Source organism: Nipponia nippon, unplaced genomic scaffold (assembly GCF_047370975.1).
Source record: "Nipponia nippon isolate SJK-2023a ecotype South Korea unplaced genomic scaffold, ASM4737097v1 scaffold_12, whole genome shotgun sequence".
NCBI lineage: Eukaryota > Metazoa > Chordata > Aves > Pelecaniformes > Threskiornithidae > Nipponia > Nipponia nippon.
Window position 1 is genome coordinate 10,449,812 of NW_028262313.1, and position 20,841 is coordinate 10,470,652.

The following is a 20,841-nucleotide window of genomic DNA, read 5'->3' on the forward strand; positions in this document are numbered from 1 at the left end:
TGGGTAAAATGTACCAATTACCTGAAGCTACTGAAATTTTGTTTGCTTTGATTTGTTTCATCTTCCACAGGATGAAACATCAAATTTGGTACATAACCTATGAATGAATATGAATATATATATGTGAATATATGAATATGAATATATATAATTCATATAATTATATATGAATATATAATAAATGAATATGCAGTATGGTCTCAGGAAAACTTGGCCAATGAGAGTATTTCTTATTTTTTTTATTTATGTGTTTCTTTCCTTCTTCTTAAAGATTTCTTTAGGTGTTGTCTTTTTACATTTATCTGAATATATTTCATAGAATCAGAATAGTTTGGGTTGGACGGGACCTTTAAAGGTCATCAGGTCCAAGCCCCCTGCAATGAGGAGGGACATCTTCAACTAGATCAGGTTGCTCAGAGCCCCATCTGACCTGATCTTGAATGTGTCCAGCGATGGGGCTTCTACCACCTCTCGGTGCAACCTGTGCCAGTGTTTCACCACCCTCATTGTAAACAATTTCTTCCTTATATCTAGTCTGAATCTACCCTCTTTTAGTTTAAAACCATTACCCCTTGTCCTATCGCAACAGGTCCTGCTGAAAAGTTTGTCCCCTTCTTTCTTATAAGCCCCCTTTAAGTATTGAAAGGCTGCAATAAGGTCTCCCCAGCGCCTTCTCTCCAGGTTGACAAACCCCAACTCTCTCAGCCTTTATTCATAGGAGAGGTGTTCCAGCCCTCTGAACATTTTTGTGGCCCTCCTCTGGAGCCATTCTAAAAGGTCCATGTCTTACTTTCCTGTGCTGAGGGCTCCAGAGCTGGACGCAGTATTCCAGGTGGGGTCTCACAAGAGTAGAGGGGCAGAATCACCTCCCTTGACCTGCTGGCCATGCTTCTTTTAATGCAGCCCAGGATATGGTTGGCCTTCTGGGCTGTGAGTGCACATTGTCAGCTCATGTCCAGCTTTTCATCCACCAGTACCCCCAAGTCCTTCTCCTCAGGGCTGCTTTCAATCCCTTCATCCCCCAGCCTGTGCATCCAGCAAGTGCATCCATCCCCCAGCAAGTGCAGATCTTTGCACTTGGCCTTGTTGAACCCCATGAGGTTCACATGGGGCCACTTCTTGAGTTTATCCAGGTGCCACTGAATGGCATCCCATCCCTCAGGCGTGTCAACTGCACCACTCAGCTTGGTGTCATCTGAAAACTTGCTGAGAGTGCACTCAATTCTACTGTTTATGTCACTGATGAAGATATTAAACGGTACTGGTCCCAGTACGGACCCCTGAGGGACACCACTCATCACTGAACTCCATCTGGACATCGAGCCATTGACCACTATCCTCTGGATGTGACCATCCAGCCAATTCCTCATCCTCCAAACAGTCCACCCATCAAATCCATATCCTTCCAATTTAGAGAGAAGGATATTTAGAAGGACCGTGTCAAAAGCCTTACAGAAGTCCAGATGGATGACATCTGTAGCTCTTTCCTTGTCCACTGATGTAGTCACTCCATCATAGAAGGCCACTAGGTTGGTCAAGCAAGACTTGCCCTTGGTGAAACCATGCTGGCTGTCTCAAATCATCTCCCTGTCCTCCATGTGCCTTAACATAGCTTCCAGGAGGATCTGTTCCATGATCTTCATGGAACACTTCTCACAGAAGTGAGGCTGACAGGTGGGTAGTTCCCAGGGTCTTCCTTTCTACCCTTTTTAAAAATGGGTGCAATGTTTCCCTTTGTGCAGTCCCCAGGGACTTCACCTGCCTGCCATGACTTTTCAAATATCATGGAGAGTGGCTTGGCAACTACATCAGCCAGTTCCCCCAGGACTCTGGGATGCATCTCGTCAGGTCCCATAGACTTATTATGTATGGTCGGGTTCCTCTGGTGGTCATGAACCTGATCTTCTCTTACAGTGAGAGACTCTCTGCTCCCCCAGTCCCTGTCTTGCAGTCCATCCACTCGAGGGGTGTGGGAAGGGAGGTTGCCAGTGAAGACTGAGGCAAAGAAGTTGTTCAGCATCTCAGCCTTCTCCTCATGTGTTGTTACCAGTTTGCCAGTCTTGTTCATCAACAGGTGGGTATGCTTTCTTTGACCTTCCATTTCCTGGTTATTGTAGATGTTATTTAAGGAATGAACTCAGTCATGATATATACTGTGATAACTCTTATCTTATTTACTTTGGTTTTGAGGGCTAAAAGTAAAATTTTTCTTATTTTGGTTTTAACTGTAATGCCAAAGTTAGCATCGTGATATCTCCTTCCATAATGTACTTTGTGTGAAACTTTGTTGTTGAGCCTTTTGCGAATTTGCATCTTCATTTACCGTCATTTTTGTTGATGGTAATGGCACGGCTATTTCTCACTGTAGCCGCACTGAAGACTCTATAGCTTACCTGTTAGAAGCTGTTCCTGCTGCTTCCTTCCTTCCCTAGTGAAACTGGGATAATGACACTACCCTACATAGCTGACACATGATTTCTAATTATGTCTCCTGTGACCTTTATTCTTTCTACTTCTACCACGGGACCTGTGTCTCTCAGAGCAAAACAGAATCTGTAATTTTAAATGAAGCCTTGTTTTTTGGTTAAAGGAGTAAGAGATATTTATGTTGAAAAACAATACCTTTAGCCCAGTAAGGCTAATGACAGGGAATATAAGGAAGCTAGCTTTCAGCAAGCTAACTGGTGAGTGTTTACCCTCATTTCAGTTCCTATTTATATCTCACTCTCTTTGACTTTGGGCGTTTTGCCTAACCTTCCTTTGCTGCAGTCTCTGATGTGTGACAAGGGAAACTTAACAGTACTTACAGACCTGACATTTCTGTCTGCCTCTTCCTGAACATAGTAAGCCTTCTACCCAATTAGGTCAGAGTTAGGAGCTAGAAGAGCCACTGAATTCAGACACTTCAAATATTTACTGAATCAGCTTTACACTCTCTCTTCATGATAACAGTATCTCCAAACAGATCAAAACCGGTTGGTTTTTATGTTTGTTACTGCCTTCATCTCACAGCAGGTTAACAACTTCTTCATTGCAAATGTTAATGATGTTATTTGATGTAAACTCATAAGTGTCTAGGTCACTTTTTTTTCTTTTACACACCCACCCACGCCCAACCAACAAAAGCATGCACATATTGACACAAAGTGATACTAGCCATCTATCTTACACTTCTTTCATAGTGAGTGGAGAGAGCTCTAGGCCTGTAACGTAGATCCTCTGAATAACCCTTTGCTCTGGTTCAGTTCCTCCAATGACTATACAGGGATTTTGACTCTAAGGCACCAAAATTTACAACCTAAAGTTAACCCTTGCCTCCCCATGTCTTGGTTCGTAATTCTGCTGAACTTTTCTGAACTGTTTAATAAATCATATCTGGAATGTCCGTGCTTTTGCCAGATGCACGTATTAAGTGGAAACTGCCCATATTTAAATTCACTCACCAAGCAGACGCTGAATCATTTCATACTCCAGGGATCTCCAAAAGAAAGTTTTTGGATCAGGAATGTACTGAGAATGAGCAGTGTTTGATATCCATTAGTCATTGTATGCCTGCTTATGTATATGTCTGGTGTCTCTCTCTTTGCCGTCTACTATACTTCTGCTGTCCTACCTTGTGGATACTCTTTAACATAATCTGGCATTGAATAACATTCAAAACAAGGCTTGTCTCCACTTATCAAAGTTAAATGCATGGAAGCACTTCCTGTTCCTAGGAGAAACAAAATTACTGAAGCTGAGCTAAATGCTTCATATCATTAATTCCAGGGATAAAATCCTAGTTCCTTGATGTAAATAGTTTTTACCCAAGGTTTAAACTTTTTATACTTCAAAAATTGCTGGTTTGCTCTAAGTATCATCATAATTGTTATTAATAATAATAATAAAGTACTAACTGCAGTCCTGAAGTGCCTTTTTTTTTAGTAAAGGTAAAGTCAAAGTTCAAGAAAAATGTTATTTCTTGCAAGAATGAGTACAACAGCTGAACAAAAATATTGCTAAATGAATTTACCTGCATGGGTTCTTTATTCCATAGACTTAGTAGTTTGTAAGGCTAATATCTCCATTATTTTATGAAAGTCTGTGTTCTGCAACACCCATAATCCAATACTGCTTTTTCTCTGCCTTAGGGACCTTTTGAAAGCTTAAATACCTTGATTATGTTTTCCCTGAGCTTTTTGACTACTGTGACAAAATTGTAGCCTTTACTAGGAACCATTTTTTGTTAAGAACTTTTCAAATAGCAAAGCAGGAATGTTCTTTGCTCCAAAGAATTATCTCTCAAAGGGAGAAAAATGCAATTAGGCTGTTTCTGGTTCTGAAGTTAGTTGGAGGTCTCTAGACTGTATTCCAGCATCTGTGGAGATACGCCCTTTCAAGTAGGGCTATGTTGGTTTTATATCTATACTGTCTTTTCTGGTCTGTGCCATTTTAGGGTTGGACTTGGTGATCTTAAAGGTCTTTTCCAACCTAAATAATTCCATGATTCTATGACCTAATGAGGTTAATTAGAATTGCTGTTTTTCATTATAATAAGCGTTATGTATGTATGGCACCAAAAAGAAGTATGTGTGTTTTCCCAAAGAAAAGGAGAGACAAAATCCAGAGTAAAGAATGAATTGTCCTTTTCTGCGTACAGTTGCAAGAGCAGAGGAATGTGGTTGAGGAATTGATTTGTAAGTCCTTGGTTCTGCCCTGTCAGATCTCTGCAGAAGCCACAACTGCAAAAGAAGAGAGGCACCTGCGGAGAATAGACCGTGAAAATGTTGTCATTGAATGAAAATTTATCAGAGAGCTTCTTTAGTTAGTTAACTCAATTCATCAAAATGGGGATTCTTCCCTTCTTGGACAGCATTGCCATAGTAAAGATATGGCACTGTGGATAATACCAAAATGCTGAGCAAGTTTCTGTGATTTAGACCCTTTTTGTTATCACAATTACTTCCAAATGGAGCTTGTCATTTGGACGTCTGAATAAGTGTAATCAGAAACCCAAATATAATGACTTGTTATACAGTTAGAGGCCACAAAAGTGCACTTGTAGTCGTTTTTGACCTGCAAATTATGGCTGTTAAAAGGGCAGCACTTTTTAGTGAGAGCTAAAAATCAAATCCAATCTGATCATTGGAACAGTCATTTCTGCTTGCTGGGTTAAGACAGTGGGAATTACCCTAAATCTGTCTTCATGAGGCAATTATCCACAACCCTTGCCATGACAGGAACCTCACTGGCTAAGTTTAAAACTAGAGAATCTAGTTAGAGGAGGGAGGAATGGATGTGTATCTTATCTTCTGTATGTGCTCCCCATTGATGTAAGATTGATTGTGTCTCTCAGATGACAGCAGAGTTACTGAAGCTATTGAACAGCATTTTCAAACCAGTAAAGTTCCAAAACATGTGCTGGGAATGGTGTCTATCCTATATCCTCCTTCCATAAAGGGCTGGATTTACACAGATTCAGATACAAACGTTCAAATTCCGTGGATTGAATAATTGAGGGATTTGGGTTTTTTTCCCCTGATGATTTTCTTCATTTGGCTTCCAGGTTTCTGAGCCACTCAGATTATGTTTCAAGGTTGCTTTTTCAGTGAACATTAAAGCCAGATGTTGCTTCAAGAAAAGGAAGGTGAAAGGTGAGAGTCTTTCATGTGCCCTTGGTTGCCAGTGGTCGGTCTTTTTAAGAAAAAGAGCAAATAGTACAGTGTCTAGTGCAATTTGACCCTGGGTTAAGAGTCTAACCTAACAATCGGTAAGTTGGTACTTCTGCCTGACACAGAAGGGTGTCTTACAGTGACACCAGCACCTGGAAGCAGTGTGTCTGTGCTGGCTGTGCTAATTAGCACCTCAGTGCAGTATTTATCCTGCAGCAAGTTTCAAGGCTTGCTTGTTTGTAGCTGGCTCAGGCATCTGTGCACCAGTCTGCACTGCACTGTAGATGTACAAAGACAACTGCAGATCCTAAGTTAAAAGTGGAGACAAAGCAAATATCCTTTCTGAGACTGGCACATGTGCTTACAGGATTTGGTTGTCACTTGACTCAGTACACAGAAGGTCAGTTTGATACAATTTGTTTCTTCCCACTTCTGTTTTCACTCCCTCTGTGTCTATGAAGTAATTTTATGCTCTCTCTGGATTTACCTTTTGAAAACTGGAGCTTCTGAGTTACATCACTAAGCAACACAGATTTCCTTGGTGCATTTTATTAATGAATGCTAATAATATTCCAGGCTTCATGCATCCAATTTGCTAGAAATGCCTGGAAAGAGTAGATGTGTTACCCTGTTGTCGACTGCATCTGGATTGACTCAATTAGTCTGGAGATAAAATTATGTTAATGAGATGGGCTTGCACAAGCAGAAAAGCCTGTGGGTGAAGACACAGGATTTTAAATAGGTTAGAGTCTTCATTTGGTTTTGTTTTCTGAGAACCCTTTTTCTCCTGTAAAAACAATTTGAGTAGAGAATTGTCCATACATTCTGTAAAAATATGAAAATGTTTTTGAAGCTATAGAAGGAATATTGAAGTGTAAATCTATAGTTTATAGCTGAAAATTATATAGAGATTGTAAATCATTTCTATAAAATACTAATGAACTTCTGTATGTTATTCTTACCTTTGTTCCCGACTTAAAAGCACACTTCGGTTCTGCATCCTGCCCCTTTCTCCTTGCTGTAAACACAGTCTTTCAGAAATATAAATACCTATTTTTTCCCTCCAGATCTGTCAGTAAAGGGCTGAACTTCCATTTCCTGCTACAGACTCACTTAATCTTCACATTCTCTATTATCTTTAACTCTTTCCTCTTCCTCTCAGCCGATCTCTGATTTTATTTATTTATTTATTTGGGGGGTGGATTTCCCCTGCTTTTCACAGCTGTGGTTGCTACATAATGTTTCCTTTCATCTGTACGTTTCAAGGTCATCCTCTGCTCATTTCTGAGTTCCGGTGAGAGCTTTGCAATGTGACCAAGTATTACTTGTCCATGTAAATGCCGACTCTGCCAAACAGAGGATAAACCGACACAGATTTTACAACTCAGCAATCGTCTCCCTTTTGAATGTGACATTCATGTTGAGAAGGTGAATCTGTGTAAGCAGCAAAGATAGGCTATGAGGACCAGTACTGGGGGAAAAGAAGATATTAATGTGGCACTTCTTCAGAAACTAAATTCAGTTGGTGTTAGAATAATAATAATGAGGAAGAATAAACAGACAGAAGTCACCACCTCAGTCCTGATGAATTAGGCTGTCTCTTCTGGGGTGTGGTTTATGCACACCACAGCCGATATGCCATGTGTTACAGAATGGGAGAGGAGTATGTTGGGAAAAAGGTATAGAGTTGAACAGAGAGAATTGTTTGTGTTTTGCTTAATGTCCCTGCCTTGGTCCCTCCAGAAACACAACAGAGCTAACCTACACAGATTAAGGCTGTTTGTGGAAAACTTGATAAGGTTAGCATTTGTTTTGCACCACTCTAGGCAGAATCACATGTGATGGTTAAAGAGGTCTGAAAAGACCTTCACTGTGGTAGAATTGCGCTTTCAGTTATTCTTGCCACCCTTGATATGAGCAGGAAAATTGTAAAATTGTAAAATTCCCCTTGATATGAGAGGGAAATTAGTGCAATTATTGGAAATAGGATTGGGTAAAATATTATTTTTTCTATGTTGTATATTGCTTGCATTACTAATACTTCCCAGGGAAACCAACAGAACTCTAAACTCTTCTGCTAGAAAGGCACCTATGGTTATAAACAAGGGCATTTAAAACTGTGCCTGCAGATTATGAAAGAGCTAGTGGGGACGTGCCGTGGATTCTGCTCCATGTGCTGGTGCCCTTCTACATGCTCAATTGCAATTAGATACAAAATGTTTATCCTGGTCAGTATTAAATGTGGGGTTTTTTTACTGTAAAAAAATTGTAAAAATTGTAAAAAAATTATTCTGGTTTACCTCAAGAGGAATTACCATACACCAGGTGTGAAGTTTGCCTCTCTGGATTGTCACATCACTCTGGAGTTTTCAGAACCTAGGATCTGTCAGTCTGCTGTGCTTTTCCTGGGGAAACTGGATACCATTCAGTAGTTTCAGTAACCTTTTAATATGATAGCAAAGTAAATTGTAGCTCTTTGTACATGAGGTGTGTGCTGGTTTTGGCTGGGATAGAGTTAATTTTTTCCATAGTAGCTGGTATGGGACTATATTTTGGATTTGTGCTGAAAACAATGTTGATATTACAGGGATGTTTTAGTTACTGCTGAGCTGTGCTTACACGAAGTCAAGACCTTTTCTGCCTCTGACACCACCCCACCAGCGAGGAGGCTGGGGGGGCACAAGAAGTTGGGAGGGGACACAGCTGGAACAGCTGACCCCAACTGACAGGGATATCCCACACCATATGACAGCATGCTCAGCATATAGAGCTGGGGGAAGAAGGAACTGGGGGGTGTTTGGAGTGATGGTGTTTGTCTTCCCAAGTAGCTGCGTGATGGAGCCCTGCTTTCCTGGGGATGGCTGAACACCTGCCTGCTGATGGGAAGGAGTGAATGAATTCCTTGCTTTGCTTTGCTTTGCTTTGCTTTCCTTGTGTGTGCAGCTTTTGCTTTACTTATTAAACTGTCTTGATCTCAACCCATGAGTTTTCTCACTTTTACTCTTCTGATTCTCTCCCCCATCCCACCAGGGGAGAGTGAGCGAGCAGCTGTGTGGGGCTTAGTTGCTAGCTGGGGTTAAACCATGACAGGTGTAACCATTTTCCAAGAGGTTAAGCTTGGCTAACTGTTTGCCTTTCATCTACAAGGGCACTGTTTCTTACGTTTTACGAAGTGTCCACCCCTGTCAGGCACAGCTATGAACCTTTACACATCCATCATCAGGCTTTCGGGAAAAAAATGCCTAAGTTTGTACATAAATCTTTTTAAGGAACAGATGCTTATGAACTTTCTCTCACGTTGAATTTACAGGACTGACATTTATTACCTTACTGATTTCAGATAAAGCCTACAAGGGAAATTGATTTAGGAGGAAAATAGGTAATAATAGCTTGATTAGAATAATTTTCAACTTCAAAGGACCCTCATGTCCTTCTGCATTAAATAATGATCATAAAATCAATTTGTCTATCTCTGATTCTCTTTTTGCCTTTTCTGAAGGTGATGTCCTTTGCAAAGGACACATTCTTTGTGGTGTTTTATTGCTTTGAATAGCACTCCCATTCCTTATTTGCTTGAATTTTTTAGTCCCAAGCCCAAATACATTCAGGCTGTTAAGACAATGAAAGGCAATTAACAACTATGAATGCTTCTTCCAGAAAGTGCCACAGACCATATACAAATTTTTGGTCCTTAAGTTGTTTCTGTCTGTCACCAATCCCACATATTTTACCCTTTATAACTTACTCTTGGATTTGATTTTTGTCTTTTTAGTGCTGGAGAGGACAAATCTGATGCTCAGAGAAGTAGCAGTTGCAAGCATATCTGTGACTGCTCATGCTGTTCAGATGTGACCAAAGTGGGTGCAGGTGTGTCTAGCTACCTCGCTTCTAGTTCTCTATGGTATTGTTGGCAGCATATCCTGGCATTTAGGAAGCTGTGTTGCCCATGCTGAACTCCATACCCTTCAGCCTCTGAGGCAGCTTGTTTAAAAGGAGCTCTGTCTAGACAAAAAGATGATGTTGACACAGGCTATGTGCAGCATTTTGACTTCTCAGCATAGGGAGGTTAAAAGAATTGCATGCAGGCATCAACTTTTTTTTTTTTTAATTAGAATAAAATGGTTGCATTTGAAATTTCTGCATTTATTAGGACAATAAAAGGATGGTTTTTTAACTGTATTTCTGTTGATGCCACTCATCAGTGCTGTATCTCAGCATTTCCCACTTGGGAAATATCTTCAAAAGGCAGGTAAGTGCATTACAGAATGATGAAAAGTAGTTAGAGAAAATTTTGGTGTGACCAAGATGATAGGGATGAGCTACAGTTCTCTGGTTCCCCAGTGTGAGTATTTGACATTTGACCAGCAGTGAAGCAGTAGAAACTATTTCAGAGGAGAATAGTGGCTGACAGAGGAAAAACTTTACACAAAGATCTGAAGGCAAACCATTCTATCACATAAAGTTCAAATGCAGACCTTGTGGAGCATAATACCCCTTTGTCTGGATTTTTGATACTTTAATTTTCAGCTATTTAATATTTAAAGAAATGTGCACTGAAGCTTTTGCCATCATGTGTTTTGATTCTCAGCTGCATGTTCCTGTGAATGAACCAGTGCAATTTTGTCTTTTTTTCACATGCATTTGGTTGTGCAGGTAGATTACAGACTAAAAGTTACTGATTGTAATTAGGGGATATTTAAGTCTCAATATTGTTCTCATCAGTCAGTTTTCTTTTCAGCATCAGATATTCACATATGTAGTCATTTTCTTTGGCATTGTTATGTAGTGATTCTTTGATTATAAATGCCCTAAGAGTAAGGCGTTATATTAGGGAAGCACAGTTTACTTTAAGGACTGACATTCTTTTTCTCTCTAGTTTGATTTTTTAATGTCTCACAGTTTTCTTTGTCAATAGTTACGGCTAGGTGAGAACTACTGCAATAGCCAAGACATATGTTCATTACCATGTTAATTTATCATGAAATACAGTTTACAGATCCAAGCATAATCCTTATGGGAAACATAGTAACTATTAATATACAAAAAATATACTTTGGCCTAGTTTTGGACCTCATCCTCTCAACAGAACAGTCAAAATAACAGATATTTGTCTACCAAGCATGTCTAAATGTCGTATTATTTGGTGAAGAACCAAGACCAAAGGGTTCTACCTAACATATTTTTTCCTCACTGTTTCAAAAGCAAAAACTAAAGGGGACAACATAATGGGAAAAGAAGGATATTTTCAAAATGAAAAGACATTTTGGATTAAGAAATCAATATATTTCATTCTAATAGAATCTTAGTCCACTTTGACTTTTTCAAAACACAGAGTGGTTCTTCCACTCTTTGCCAACATTGAGAGGTGGTTTGTGATAAGTCTTGATATATCCAAAATTTATTAAAAAAAAAAAAAATCCATCTATCAATTTTTGCCAAAATTACGGGGTTGTTCCACCTTGGCTATGATGTAGAATTTTGTCAGGAGAAGGAGTTGGCTTCTTGTGCTACTGCTATATCAGAGTGCACTAAGACAAATTCTGCCATCTGTCTTCTTGAGTACTAAATATATTATTTGCATTTTTTAATTTTTTTCTGGTGATGTAGATCTGTGGAAATGTAATTCAAAATTCTTTGCCGAGTTGGCAAGGCTGCCTGATCCTGAAGGACTGACACAGTCTATTTATAGCCTAGCTGTAATTCTGTAATGCAGAATTCCATTGGACACTACAAAACAAAGTAAAAGAAATATAAAAACATAAATGACAAATTGGAAAATGATCATGTGCCCCTTTAAATACAAAGCTTTGACCCAAACCTTTTTATAGTTTTGCTCCTACTAATTCTAGCAGTTTGTCATCAAAAAGGACTTGTGTCCAGCTGTTCCCACCTGGAGACACGGTGACTAATTAGCACATTGGGCCACCTGTGAACTAATGCATTTTCCACTCCATCAGGAGATGGTAGTATCCAGCCTTCTGTAGAGTCCTCATTGAGTGCCATAATGTAGTGCAATATGTCACAAATACAATATGACATATCAGATTACTCAAGAGTCTTCTTACAGGCAGGTTGTATTTTTGTCAGGTCTGTAATTATGAAGCATGGGAGAAAGGCAGGGGTTTAAGGGCTTGGGGGATTTTACATGCCTGTTTTAACCTTAGGAGAGGCATAGTCCTGGACCCATTAACTTTTTTTAGCTCCACATGTAATCAGCTGCTCAGACATACAGTATTCATTACCATACATCAAAGACATTGTCATTGCCATGCTTTTCCCTGGACATGCCGCACTGGCCACTCTCACAGCTGTTTGGCCCTTTGGCCTGGCACTGCACAGCAGTTCTTATAACGCCAAGATTACTTTAATCTCATGTATAATTCAACTTCACATCTGATTTAATTCTGTTGTCTGTCCTGTGACCTTTCATGACTACCACATATGCTAGTCTTGATTCTTTTCAAGGGGTCCAGTTCCATCTCTTTCCATGTATAGAAGGATCCCCAGTTGGCTAAATCTTTCTGTTAAGGGCTGCTCAGTGTACACTGCCAGAGGAATCTCTGGGGAACTGATCAGGGATGTTTTATAGGGACTGTTTTGCCTAGACCTTGATTCTCTCCAGTAGAGATAAGTTGCAGGATTTAGTCTTATTTAGTGTTATTTTTATTACTACTGAAAATTGAGAAGGAGCAGGATTAAAATCACTTATGTTCTAGAGTGGGCCAAATATTGTGGCTTTTCTTTTCCTTAAAGAAAAAAGTAAAATTTGAGTACTTTGGGTACCAGGATTATTCTGGCTGGCAAACTCCTTATAATTTATTTGTCTCACTATTCCCTAAAAAGGCAATCATTAACTGATTTACTAGAAGCTCTTGGAGGTTATAGATGATGATGCTATATTTATGGCATAATGGCAAAGATGTTCTCCTTTTCTCATGACGTGTGTCTTAATACCATTGTATTCTTTCTTATAAACTAGAAAACCAGGCTCTCTGTAAGGAGAACACTATGCTTTTTCTTACAGTGTCACTTGTTCTGCCACTAGCAGCTCCCAGAATGCAGTATAGTCATGTGTCAGGTAGCGTTATAATTATACAACCTGCATCGGAGTTCTTATTTTATCTCCTTGCAAGTATACACCAATATTTTTTCCTAAATTAATGTCCAGAAAAGGAAGCATAATGTCCTTTGCAGAAGCTGATAAATCTTTAGCTTCTTCGTTCACAGCCTGGCAATGCTTGATGATTTTTTTTTTTTTTTTTTTTGTAACCTATAGTAATTAGTCTTCACAATAGTCAGATTTTATCATTAACATTATACCCTTGATCAGTCCCTAGGTACACAGTTTTACCCAAATATTTGATCCTTGGAACTCTGCCAGTACTGTCAGACTTACAGATTACTTGAAGTTTCTTTTACATAATGTATGCCAAATTGTTCTTCTCATAGAATACTTACAGAACTATTTCTGCTATTCCCACAGCACCACTGAGTCATTTCTTACTGAATTTCTTACTGCACTGAATATTCATGAAAACTTAAGAAATATGATAATGTTTCTTCTAGAGGTGGTTCTTCCAATGTCTTACCCCTACAGTTTTACTTTCTTATGACTTGTTTGTTGCAACTGTTACTTTTTTCCCTCTTACTTATGGTTGGATGATTCTTCAAAAGGAGAACATAAGACTGAAGAACCATGATCGTTGTCAAGTCTAGTCCCACAGATGACTAATATCTAGTCCTTTCCCAAGTTTAGCAGACGTCAGCTTAAACTCTTTAGATGCCTTTATTTGATACTCTTACTAGAATACTGTCTCAGAACACCATTATTATGACAGAATTTCCAACCTGATTTTGCTCCTGGCCAGTTCATACCTGGTTTTCTTGGTACACTAGGATGGAGAATTGAATACCTGAGCACCAACAGAGATGGAGTTACAACTTCAATTTCAGTATCCTAAGTAAGCTCCAATAGTTTCACACTACATTTGTCTTCTGCAATGTTGAGTCTGATGATGATCATATAGAATGCCATGTCCTGTGAGTATTGTGAACTTGATACAGCACTGGACTCTTTAATAGAGGTTGTGATATGCAAAAATGGTGATTTTTCCTCTCATAAAAGCAAGTAATGTGTACCATTTGTGGAAGCCACATATACAGTGGCTTTTCTGGTGTTGCATAACTCAGTTTTTTTAGATTTGTTAGCAGCTCTTGCATTCTGGTTTGCATTAACAACTGCAGGAGAAGAATGAAATCTAAGATTACTTTCAGCTATACTCAAGTTTGATCCAAGGTCTCCAGAACAAGAATGCAATCACTGTTACCTGCTTGTTTATCTCATATCATTTGTACGTGCTTGCACACAGAAACACTTAACAAATGAGTGATGAAAAAAGAGGTGTCCCTGACGCAAGACTCCAAATTTATTACGCATTTTATTCAGAAGTCTCTAGAACAAGGATTTTTTCTTTTCATTGGTTTGATTTTTTTTTTATTTTTTTTTTTTTTAATTGCGGCTTTATAAGTTCAGTATCTGGATGTTCCTTTTCCCAGAATCAGTCTCATGACCCAGGACCCTTTAAGAACCACCCCCCTTGTTATGAGATGAGGAGGAATAAACAATAAAGTACCATTCAGTAGAGTCAGATATGGCTATATTATTGCTCAGTACTTATTGCTTTTTTTACCAATGGTATTTAATTAGAAAATTTCAAGTAAATATAGAGCATATGCCTCTAACATGCATTTCCTTGATAATGCATGAGAGAGACTCCTGCAGAAGAAGCCAGAATAGCAGAAGAACCTGGACAACGTTCGTTCTTTGATTTATCTCTGTTTCATTTTTCCCAAGCTTCAGAATAGCTCAGTATCAATCCTGTTTCTCTTATCTCTTTGACTAGCTTGAGTTAGATCAAAGAACTGTGTATTTCCAGAGAGTCCACATAATAGATATAAATACACTGAGAAATTCCAATCTTGGTAATGGCTTTAGCCTCCCTGGCAAAATATTAAAATTATATTGAAAATAAAACAGCAGAAAACAGGAAAAAGAATAAAAAAGAGTAGCAAATGGCACAAACACTGTCCTGCTGTAGAGACCAGTACAGTTGTCATTTCCTCCATGCTACCAGACCAAATATCTGACCAAGAAAGGGTCTAAAATAGTACTGCGGAAGTTCAATAAAGTATCAGAGTTAAGGAGCTCCTATGGAGAACATCCTACCAAAGCTTCCCTTTCTGTAAAATGCCTGGAATAGTTTTTGAGATTCTGTCCTCTTCAAACCTAGTGCCAGAGCACAGCCTGCTTATGGGTTTAAGAAGAAAATAGGCCCTGTGTGTGTCCAAAGAAAAAGAAAACAGGATATTTTGCTGTAATTCTGCAGGCATCTGACAGACAAATGCTGTTTTGTGCTTAAAACTGCTCCATCCTTTGCTTTCCTCCAGAAAGTAAACAGACAGACTGGTGAAAGCGTGTGCCATGAAAAGGAGTTCAATGCAGAGATGTTTAAGCTAGGTGAGATCCAAGCTTATAAATTCACATGAAACAACACTGTATGGACTCTTCTGATCAGGACCAGATACAATCTAGCCAAATTAACTTGGTACCAAGCCTAAATTAAGAAGCTTTGATTCTTGCCAAAAGATTATTAGCTTTGGAACCATGCCAAACTTTTGTGACTAGACTCTCTCTGGATCTAAGGTCAGATGCCTGTAGACAGCATTGCTATTCCAGCTTGTGGATTTCCAATTTTGAGACTAATATGAGTAGAACGAGGTGCTTCAGCATCTGTCTTCCTTGTGAAATTCATAGCACATGAGCATGTGTTCTGCTTGCGGTCACAGACATATGGAACAGAGGTGACTCAGCATTTCCAACCTCATGATTAAAAATAACAAAAAAAAAAGTTATCCTTCTTTTCCCAATACCGCTTTTCTCCCCAGAAAATCATGAGTTTGAAAAATAACAAGTTCGTGCTACAACCTCCCCTCCTTTTTTTTTTTTTGTGGTGGAGGAGGAAGAGTTAATTTGGGCTAAAGTTCTTGCATAAGCACAGGAATTTAGAAACACCTTCTACTCTGATATTTGACAGCAGTGAAAACTGCTCAAGGTTATTCATCCCTCTAACCATTGACCTCTACATTCGATAAACATACAGTTGAAAAATGACAGCCGCAAGGAATTTGTCAAACTCAGCCAGAGAGCATGAATTAGAAGAAACAACCTGTGCAATACTCCTCTGAAAAATCACTTCGTAAAAATGGCATCTTCTTACTGAAAAAAATAATTTCCTTATATGTATTCAGAGATGTTATTTGGAAACACAGTATTGTTTGGATTTTGCTTTTGTTTAACTGCTGAGAAAAAAGTGCTGGTGGCTTGCTTTTGGGCTTTTTTATTTTTTAACTTTTGCATATTCAACAACAGTGGTTTATATTCCATTCAGATACATCTGCCTGTGGTGGGGCTTTCATAGCTGTCAGAGAGGATATTATCTGTAGATACGTAGATCCTAGATTGACAAAAATTCAGTGATGCCTTTGGAAATGAAGGGGAGGAAAAGGAAAGAGAAGTGATGACAATTTTTTTTATCCTCTCACCTGAAATCTTCTAAATGGCTAGTTCAGGCCCTACCTCTTTTGCCCATACCCTCTAGTGTGTTTCATGTACATCTGAGGAAGACTGTCTTTCCTGCTAATCCTTCATATCCATTGAACTTTTGGCCTTTTTACACAATGAAAGACAAAAATGTTCTACTACTCTTTTTGTGGACACTGGTCTGTAAGAAAGTATATTAAAATTCTAGTGGTTTTTTTTAATTATTATTTTTTACATGAATCAGAAAACAACCAGCAGTTTGTAGCAGCTCATTATAGTGGTGTTTAGCTTGTGACTACAATTTTGAATGAAATTCTTGAGATACTTTAGGGTTGTATGGTGAAAAGTTATTTTTATGGCCAAGTTCTAAAAGCAAAGATAGCTCATTTTTGTGACCAGATTTGGTAGAGACAAAAGTATGAAATGAAAGATTTTCTGGTCAGAATACAGCCATCTGGAGCTTCTGTTTAATTAAAATATTTTTGTGAGGTATTTGTATGAAGCTTCAGTGAAATGTACTCCTGTACGCTATTTACCTTTCATTGTGTCCCTGTTTAAAAATGCTTATGGCAAATAGTGAAAAAACAGAAACAATACAGTGTATCCAAATTAAACAGAGTTAGTGCATAGCAAAATCAGGTAATTCAAATTACTGTGGTGTATCGTTATTTTAACAATTTGTAAAATACTTGCAAATAACAAATACATTTCTTAAAAAAGAACAGTATTCATTTATGGAATATTCAATAAGGGACTAAATGAAAAGGAATATTATTTTTAAGGAGTAGTTCTGTACTGATGCATCTTATTATTGGCTCCCTATACCAACCAGTCCCTTCCCTAATTGATTTTTTAATACATTTTCTTCTTTTGAAAGAAATTAAATCAACTTTGCATATGCATTATGCTTATTTTATACATCTTTAATAGATCAAATTGTTTTCATTAAGGTCTGCAATTATCTGTGACAGAAATGTTGACTAGATATAAATAAAAACCCTTGTTTGCATGTTGCTCTTAATTATGTGCTTTTGATTTTCATGGCATGCATTTTAGAAAACTTTAAAAAATGTAATTACTGATGAATGTCTGTGGTAGGGTGTGATTATAGTTCAGTGTCTCTTATACAAGCATCTGAATTTGAATATAAATATTTTTCCTGTTGCTATCACATGAGCACTGGTACTAAAATTCCTAAGTAATGGTAATGCACGTATGTGTAAAGTTTTAGTTTGTGTCTGAAGTATGTTGACACTGAAATTAATTACATACAGAGAAAGACTTAAAGTGAAATAGAGTTACTGCTATAATGGTTGAAAGGCAAAACTTCTAGTTTGGAGGAGATTTATTTTCTTTCCAATCCCATCAAATCTTACTGTCTTAGAACATGTTTGGCAATGGTGAAGTCTTAGTCATAGTCTAGTTAATCTTGTCCTGTGCATTCACTTTCGTAGAGAAGATCATCATAAAGCCAAAAATGCATGTGAGGAAGGCATGGAACAAACCCCGAAAGACACATGTTCAGTTTTCATTGTATGGACCGTAGACACATATACATTGTTACCAATGAAACCACAGTGATCTATACTACTGGCTAGTTGTCCGCAGAGAAATGAAGTCAAAGAAATTCTCCACGACAGCATTAGACAAGGCAGAAGAGGCAGCCTCCATATTAATTCTGCTTGCTCTTTAATTTCAGGAAGTCTGTCCTGAGCCTTATGGATGTGTTCAGGCAGGAGCTCTGTGTGATCTCAGAGTAGCTGAAGGGCATCAGATGCCCTATTTCTGCCACTGAGATGTGCCTCGGCAACCAAGTAACAGATTATAAATCTCTGAAAGCACTTTTCAGTAATGCATTTTTACCGTATTCCTAAACCAACCACAAGATTTCAAAGAGCATAAAAATCACTTGTACCAGAGGATTTTGCAGCATAGGTAATACTGTAGAAACTCACTGTACTGTCATTTTGACACAAATAATTGGGTGTGGAGCTGCACATACACAAAAAAAGAAAAATGTTTATCACATGCTGCCACACAGGATGTGTAGTATAGAGTTACAATTGTAATAATCCATCACTGTCTCTCTGTATTGAAATTGAAAACAAAAAGTATGGTGTTTGGACTGCAAAAAAAAAAAATTGAACACCTGTGGTACAGTTATATTATTGGGATATATTGTAGCTGGTATGTCTGCAAAATTGAGCTCTTTTTCTGTTCCACTTCAAATTTTTTGCTGAGTAAATCAAAAGTCAGTTTGTGAAGATGAGGACCTGCCATTTTGTAACTAAAATGTTGTTTTATTCTGAACAATTTGGGTGCATATTTATCATTCCCTGCAACGTTACTTCTTACAAAATACAGGCGTTTCTTCTGTCTTGTTTTTGCTCGCTTTCTACCAAAGGAATAATTGCATTGCTGATGGCTTGAAAAAATTTTTCATTTATATTTGTAAACTGGAATCTGCCCATTTGTGCAATGGAGACTGAGTTTTGTAGGCAGCATGCATAATATGTACAGATTAGGGATATGTGTGCATTCCACCAGTTCTAGATGGCTTCTAGCTGTGCTGCAGCCAGAAGAGAGCAAGGTGTGAGCGATCAGCTGTGACATGCTTGAAAGGTGATCTTAATGGAAAACAATTTGCTTATGGGCACAAGCAATTGTAACTCACAGGGAAAGCAGATGCTGTGTTCTCTTTTAGGGTCAATGGGCATAAAGGATGCTTTTGCTGTCACTGCTTTGATGTTATCACCTAATGGAGTTTCAGCATTACCCTAAGTGATCAGCCTGTTGCAGTGTTGCATACTTCTGTCACATCCTGCTCGCTGTTTAGGGGATTGTTGCATAAAGACAAGTTGATCTAAGATGTTATTAAACAATGTAGTGCCACTTTCTGTATGTTAGCACCTTTTGCTTCAGCAACTGCAAGAAGGTTGGAAAATTTGACTTGCTTTATGAAGAAGCACAATGATCAAGCACTTTGCATAGGGTCTTTAAATAAAATTTTAAAAATGAGGTGACTGATGACCACTGAAATAAGTTTCCTGAGAAAAGAGGGTCATCTAAAACAGTAACCATACATTAATCAGATATGCCACAGTTCTTACTTTTCTCTTCTATTTCTTTGTTTAGCTTTGTAGTGCTTCTTAGAAAATTTGCTGCAGTTTTGGTGGTCTTTTGCTGGTGAAAGAGTAGTGCAATATTATTTCAATAGATTACTAAATATTTTTTAATGGATTTCTTCATTTGTTTGCTACTGCTTCATCCTGTGCTTCTGGTATTTACTAAGAGCATAGCATTAGTGAAATCTATCTTTGAATTAGTGATGCATCTTTTCCTTTTTGCTGCCTGGCAATGACATGAGGAGTTTATCCTTCTGTTGTGGCTGATCAGTTGCTGTAGAAATTTAATTTTTGTGAAGGAAGGGAAACTATGAGTTGAAGAAACAACTTATGCTTTAGTGCTTTTGGGAAGTCCTTTCAGTCTTGCACAAATACCATTTATTTTCTTCAGCATTTAATATCTTGTACATAATTAGTCCATCAAGCCACTTCACAGGTAGGCTATGACTACTCCATTTACATTTGAGTGCATTTGAATTCATGCATACCTCTTTTTGCAAGAGCCCTGTTATAACAGCATATTTTACTAATCTGTGATGGGACAGAGTACTTTAGAGTATTTCAGATACCCTTGAGCACTGTTTTTTGTCTTGGCCAGTAGTTTAGTTACATGCGAAGAGTTCAGACTTGTGTGTCTTAAACAAAATATGGTGATAATTTTTGGCAAGACTGGACGCTTGTTTGTCAGTTGTTTGGGATGACACTAAACTAAGGTTTTGGCGTTCTGGTATAAGTGATTTTTTGTTTCGTTTGGTGGTTGGGGGTTAACCTTTTTTTCACTTGCTTATTTTCTCGTAGCAATATATATTTGCTTATATATTTTTGCCATGTCCTGTTTTACTAGGCACTTTACAATGACAGAGATATTTTTGATGGAAGGAAATATAACCATGGCACTTGTTTTATCTGTTTTTATTATAGTTTTACTTCCCAAATCCCAGCCACAACAAAACGTGCACATGTGTAGTCCCTGCCCAAAAGGCTGCCCTGTTTCATCTGAAAGTAGCCACAATCTGCAATCCCTGTGGCAGATGAGCAGTAATGTGGCAGATGTGGAAGAAAGGCAGGAATGCTCTCCCTGTACTGAGAACATTATAGTGTGTTGCACCTGCTCTGCTGTGATCTCAGGCCTTTCCTGGTCCAGAGGAGCCAAAATATTAAGGTTTTGTGTTATATGAAATTTGAAACAGAAGATGCACATGCCAATAGGCAAAGCCAAAACTTTTAAAGAAAAATCCCTATTTCATATAGATTTGCTTTAATTGGAAAAAGTGGAATATGTATAAAGATTTACTTTCCAAATATCTGTTGTTCAGGGTAAAATCTTAAACCATTTATTGGAAATATCTGTTCCGTGTCTGTGGTGAGGGATCAGATTCCATCAAAATGTGACTTTGAAAATCCAATATCCACAGCATTTCTGGGAGGACATTTTGTATACTCATTAAACAGCAGTTGTAAATGT

The 20,841-nt window shown here is 38.3% G+C and overlaps 1 protein-coding gene across 29 annotated transcripts in view; it reads left to right on the forward strand.

Annotated features, from left to right (window-relative positions):
• The window catches only part of LOC148056695 (uncharacterized), a 471,302-nt gene that overhangs the window by 301,815 nt on the left and 148,646 nt on the right, over positions 1–20,841 (forward strand). For 18 of the 29 annotated variants that reach the window (XM_087748728.1, XM_087748727.1, XM_087748714.1 and 15 more), the window contains 2 exons: positions 1,915–2,074; positions 5,546–5,633. The exons of 9 other annotated variants lie outside the window; for them this stretch is intronic. In XM_087748728.1, the coding sequence (XP_087604854.1) occupies positions 5,605–5,633 (29 nt within the window). In that variant the 5' untranslated portion in view covers positions 1,915–2,074; positions 5,546–5,604. The remainder of the gene's footprint in view (positions 1–1,914; positions 2,075–5,545; positions 5,634–20,841) is intronic. 2 more of the 29 variants (XM_087748729.1, XM_087748730.1) reach the window with 1 other exon arrangement.